We start from the raw sequence: 6141 nt of genomic DNA, 5'->3' as shown, positions 1-6141 counted from the left end.
CTGTCGACACCGCACTACTTTCTTTAGAACAAGTTCTCATCATTCAGATCCCTGACCCTGCCCTTAAACATCTGAGTGGTGGCACATCGTGGCAAGGACTAGATGTACTGCAGAACTGCACAGCCAAATAACTTGGGAAACTCTTGGGTCTTAGTCTCTTAAAAGTTTGGAAAGTCTGGTAGTGAAAACTAGAGCAAATCTACTGACAGCTTTGTATTGAAAAGCAAAACAATGTAAATATTGTAGGTCTTGCGTTGTCCTGGGACATGGACACCAAAAGTAGGTGTGAAGTTTAAGTGATAGTCATCACCCCAGATGGCTCAGGTTGGCTCCCACTGAATGCACACTTCGGCCCTTACATTGGTGGAAGGAAAGGAGGGAAATGAGAAGCATCTGCTAACACAAAGCTGTGAGTGAGCAGATCCTGAGAAACATGTTCAGATGCCAGCGTGGACCTAGTGAGAAGGGCTCCTGGGCACTCTTTAGGTGGCTCACCTTCCATGCTGAGTCCGTGGAGGTACGCGCCTTCCCTCGGCGGGTGGCTGTAATCTTCCTTTGCTTTTTTGGTAACATCCACGGTCAGGCATGTTCTGTCCAGTGGCCACTCGTTTTTTCGAGCCATGGACTGCATGATTGCTTTAGGAGGATAAGGATCAGGAATTAGGACTTAAATAAGATGAAGAAAGCTGTATATAAATAGGCTCAAAGGAGCCACCAGTAGGCGGAGGTGGTCTTTGGTGCCATGGGATGTTTGAGGCTACGGGGTATTCTGCTTGTGCCTGCGGTAGAGCTTGGCAAATTAAGGCCACTTAGTTTCTAACTGTTGGGCTGTCAGGTTTTACTGAACAGCAGTTTGATTCTGTTTCATCTGTGCTTGCTTCTGCGCTGTTCCTGGGGACCTTTCCCCCTGCTGCTTGCCACTCTCGCTCTTGCAGCCAGGGAGGATCATCAGGCACTACCAAGGTAGGAGTTCTGGGGTCCCGAGGGCAGCAGGCTGCCCTTCCTCCACCCTTACCAGTTAAGAAGGACTGAGGATTGAAGAAGCCAGGAAGCCACACAACAGCTGGAAGGACAAGGTCTTGGGTCCAAGTGTCCAGTTCTCGGCAGCGCAAGAGGAGGTCGTTAAACCTGGTTAGTGGAAGGTAGGAAAAAATAAACGTGCTTTTCAGTAGAATCACTGTCTTCAGTACAGTTCAGAAGAAAGGACTTGGGGGGCTGGCAGGTACACAAGTACACCATGGACAGCAGTGAAATCCTCGCCTGGCTTTTTACCGGGCGCGCTCCCTTTTAAGGAAACTGGATACTTCAACACCACATTAGTGGTAGGAAGACAGGAATGCAAGTTCTGCATTTATTTGTCTGTTTTATTTGGAGCCTCTCAGTGTCATGGGGTGAGTGTATTCAGAAGTATATTCATACTGGGCTGAGAAGAGTCACCCAGAAGCGCAGGAGGTGGTGGGATCACTCCAGAGCACACTTGTGTCTGATGACGGGGGAGAGAGCCGTGATGCTTCTGCCCAGACAGCAGCCAGGGAAGCTGTCAAGCAGAATAATGTGGCAATGCTCTGCATGTGGTAATAATTACCTGGAGGAGGAAGGTAAAGGGGACTAAAAAACGATCTCATCCACAGAGTTGTGCAGGGTGGGCAGTACTAGTTGTTAAGGAACTTGGCTATGAGGCTAAGGAAACATGAGCTGTGATAAAGCTTGGAAACACGTGAAGCCTTGAAATGAGGTTCAAGGACTGCTGAAAAGGGGCAGAGGGTGGGACACAGAGCAGAGGCTCACAGAAGCCCGAAAAGTACTTTTTTAGAGGCGAGGCCTAGTACTGGCATTCCCTGGGAACTTGGTTGGCTCCCAGTTGTAGAGGAAGCAGGCTGGATAAGGAATCGCCCTGACATTTCATGGCAGGGATGTCTGCCAAAGGTGTTTGGTTGGCTGCAGGCTGTTCTGAAGGAGAGACTGAATGGTCACCTTCAGATTCCTGCTAGCTGAGAACATGGGCCTTCCTTACGCCCTGCCTCACATTAAATTCTCAAAGCTGGTTTGGTAAAACTATACTTCAAGATAATAAAAATGAATAGGGCTCTATACAAAGAAAAGGAATGAATCTGGAAAGTAATGGGAGAAGACGATCCTAAGTTAAAGTGAATGTAGAGAAAGGGCAGTCAGATAATTTGTAACAATTTAAAAATGACTGCTGCCAGGTTTGGTTGCACATGCCTGTAATCCCAGCGCTCGGGAGGCTGAGGCCCAGGATCTCTGTGAGTTTGAGACCAGCCTGGGCTACACAGTTCCAGATCAGTTTCAACTACATAGTGAGACCCTGTCTCAAAAAACCAAAAAAAACAAAAACATAAAAATGACTGCTTATATAAACAGAATTATGATTTGGGAAGAGATCAGCTAAGAAAAAGTGAGGTAATTAAGTTGGAAGATCCCAGGAAAGACGGAAAACCAGGCTAGATATGAAAACAAAAAAAGCAGCAAAGTAGATGAAGGCTGAAATAAAATATCTAATAGTAATTCTAAAAAACTTTTTTCCTTATAAATTTAAAAGTATAAGTACATGGTATTACTAGAAACTTTGGAATAGAATAATCCATACTAACAAGCACCTTAATTATATGGACTTTATGATAAATTCCTTGGGTGGAAGGAAGAAAACATGAAGCTATTTAAAGAGGGCAGAAACTACTATCCAAAGACATCTCTACAACAGCACTGGGTAGAGTAGTGATGCCAGCGAGTCCCCCAACTGTGTATGTGAAGAAAAATTATAACCAGTGGTCTGGCAGATACAGATGTAACGGACTATAGCATGAAGCCCCACCAGCAAATCCAACAAACAGGAAGGTTTAAAACTCAGAAAATAAGAGGAATATTGGGAAAAGAGACAATGATGGTTCTAGAGAAGCTGCTACCTCTTTGGAGACAATGAAAATCCCCTGGAATTGACGCGTACAGTGAGAACAGTTCGGGTGGATAAAGTAGTGAAGAACGTGGAAGGAAAGGCAGTGCTCGGAGCCCGCCTAAGGTAAGCAGCAAGCTACGGATGGACATCATTTTATAACTGCACAAGCACCACCAAGCAGTATACATTTAAGAATAGATGCACCCGAATACAGTCAGAGAAACTTGTGGAGGAATGACAAATGCATTTAATCCGTGCTAGGGAACGGTGGAATTAAGACGTGGACGCTCAGGAAAAAGTCACTGTGCCCTGGAGTTTTGCAGAGAAGTTCTCAGAATGTACTGAAGCCAATTCAGTCAGAAAGGATGTGACCCCCTCACGCCGTGGTTTATACTGTGGGAAAAAGAAAAGAGCCCAGAACAAGATGGAAAAGTAATGCTGAACAGAGAAGTGGATATATTATTAAAACAAATAGTTACCAGCTATAAACAAAAATGTGTGAAAGAACACTAGCAGGCAGCTGATTGCAGGGGGAAGCCGGACGGTCTACAGAAAAATGTTTACATTGAGTTAGAGAAAACTTTGTTAGGACACAAAAGGTCTCCATGAAATAGGAATGGTACGGGGCTCACCAAATAAACTGGGTATGGAAAACAGAAGCACAAAATGGTGGGAAAAAGTAAGTATAATCATAAAACTAAATATGAATCCATGATTTCTTGATGTATGAAGTGGGCTACAGCCTGCTACAGCCAACACTTGGGTAGCTGGGGACAGTTCTAACATGCCATCCTTTTGGATTCTAAGGAGACCTTTCAGTTTAAGGCTCAGCAGTGTCCCGATGTATGGAAGAATGGTTCAGGAGGTAGGGATAAAGAGCTTCAGCACCGACAAGCCAGGAATAAAGGTCTTGTAACAGTGAATTTCTAACCAGACCACGGAGCATTCCGACGTCTGAATTTCTGTCCCTAGCTGTGGGACCCATCTAGTCATACCCCCACAGGAAAGGGAATAGTTGGCACATCATATCAACTTCCAGAACACATCTGTGAGATGGTGTTTGTACTCCTGAGGTTGGAAAATAAAGGATATAAATGACATGAGGGCAAACTTCAGTCAGTTGCCTTCCATGGCCATTCAGGTCTTGCAACATGAAATTTTATTGCTACCTGTAGTTTTCAGATGAGACGGATCAGGTATTTTGTCCAAGAACAAATACCTAACGAGTGAATTTCAGTTTTGCTCTGTGCCTGGCTCTGACACGACATGTCAAGGGGAAGTGAGAGATTGGTTATGGAGTTTGCCTGACGGTGGGTCAGTCACGGTCTCCAGGATTTCTAGAAGGTATGACTGAGAATGCTAACCAGCTAACCAGCACTGACACTAAGGGCCACGGCAGCGAGAAGAGGTAGCTCACCACTGGGCAAGGCCGTATGTAGATGGGGAAGCCAGTTTGCTCCAGGTGTGTGGAACTCTGTCGTAGCTCAGTGCAGTCTGCTGGGCTTCCACATCAGGAGATAATGTCAGCTCCCCCTGGGCATGGAGAGGAGAACACACAGTGAACACCTTCCAGTATGGTGAAGCCCACTCTAGTCCCACTTAGAACTTACCTTTAATCCAAGTTCTAATTGTTCAAGTGATGTACGAATTTCCCGAATGAGAATATTCATCCTCTCACATTCTTGGAAACAAACAAGGACATACGGGCTTCTATTTGAGGTCTTTTGCATTATCTCTGCTATGTTGAACTCTTCTGGAAGCTTCTCCAAAATGTCATCCAAGACATTCTTAACCTTAAACCATTAACACATACAAAGAATTTATCTCTGATTCAGTTCTGTTCATGGTGACTTACATTTTACTTTCTGAAGTCTCAGAGTCCATCATCCAACTTCCAAGGATCTGAATTCATTTTTTAAAACTTTTACATTTTTTGGTGGTATTGGGGATTGAGCCCAGGAAATGATAAACTATGTCCCCAGCCTTATTTATTTTTTAATTTTATGATACGGTCTTGATAAGTTTTCTGTAGGCTTGCCTCAAATTTAACAATGCTCCCAGGGAACTAGGATTACGGGTACGAGCCACCAGATTCGGCCATGAATGCATTTTAAAGATACCTAGTAGGTGAGCTGAGTGACACAACCCAGATGTAGAAACTCACGAGTTTCTACATCAGTGGCAGCTACTTCCCCTCCATTAGGTCCCAAAATACAGTCAGGGAGACTACTGTTTATTCCCACTATTACACAACTAGCTTTCAGGGGAATAAGAATAGTTATCAAGTATATGCCATGTAAAGATTTGATCAGAAGACATAGGACACACCATTATTTGGGTAACCTTGGGAGCTGCAGCTGATCTGAGAGAAAAGCAAACTTTGTAAGTACTGTTACACATTGTCAGGTGCGTAGTTTCAAGATGATGAGTAAGTGCATGTGACTGATGTGAAGACATCAGTTTGCCTACATAACAGGTGTTTTTTAAGGGTGTATGATATACAATATGTTCCTCTAAGATGATGAACTCTAGTATAAATGTATTTAATAATTAGAGTATAACTGAAAAATCATGCACTATATTATATAAAGGCAAATTTGCAGTGTTTTAAATTTTTAAAATTTCAGCACATACTAGTAATGAATGTCTTTTGGATACATATTTCCTCTAATTTTTTGGATTGTAGCTTTCCAGAAGATGAAGTCTTCTTATCATAGAGGCATTTTAAAGCACTGCATTCTGTTAACTGATGCTGCCCTTCTAATCAGCATGCTTTTGGATCCATTTGGATCAATATTTTTAACAATTGAGAAGCTTCTATCTTCTATAATGTTGCCTTGAAGAAATGAAAGATTCATCATTGAAGATGTGATCAGCCACTCAGTACTCATCTGCATGTTCTATGAAGCTTCATCGAGTTGGAAAAAGCAACAAATACCTAAAATTACAAATGTCTGAAAAAACACTGACAGTTAGCCTCAGGTGGCTTTCCCTCTTTTCTTGCTCTCCCAGATTGCTGTTAGTTGAACTAACATCACTCTTGAGAGTGGCTGTAGCAACCAGTCAAGAAATAATTGAAAAAGTTCAACAAATAATATGAGCAGTTCCTAGGACTACACTCATTAGATCTGGTGTTCAGTAAGCTCCATTTAACCTGAATCTTTGTTAACTGAATCCTGATTAGTAATTTTGAAAGAAGGGCTAATTTATTTGGGGGAAAATAATCA

At 43.0% G+C, this 6141-nt stretch overlaps 1 protein-coding gene across 1 annotated transcript in view; it reads right to left on the bottom strand.

Annotated features, from left to right (window-relative positions):
* Window positions 1-6141, bottom strand: part of Dnah11 (dynein axonemal heavy chain 11) — a 174595-nt gene that overhangs the window by 755 nt on the left and 167699 nt on the right. Inside the window, exons 43-46 of the mRNA XM_033757147.1 lie at window positions 4525-4707; window positions 4332-4447; window positions 1016-1128; window positions 496-636 (exon numbers count right to left, since the gene is read on the bottom strand). Of these exons, the coding sequence (XP_033613038.1) occupies window positions 496-636; window positions 1016-1128; window positions 4332-4447; window positions 4525-4707 (553 nt within the window). The remainder of the gene's footprint in view (window positions 1-495; window positions 637-1015; window positions 1129-4331; window positions 4448-4524; window positions 4708-6141) is intronic.

This window comes from Fukomys damarensis, unplaced genomic scaffold, assembly GCF_012274545.1.
Source record: "Fukomys damarensis isolate Sample0158 unplaced genomic scaffold, DMR_v1.0_HiC HiC_scaffold_4, whole genome shotgun sequence".
Classification (NCBI taxonomy): domain Eukaryota; kingdom Metazoa; phylum Chordata; class Mammalia; order Rodentia; family Bathyergidae; genus Fukomys; species Fukomys damarensis.
Note: the sequence above shows the minus strand (reverse complement) of the source record. Positions and strands in the feature narration are given on the sequence as shown.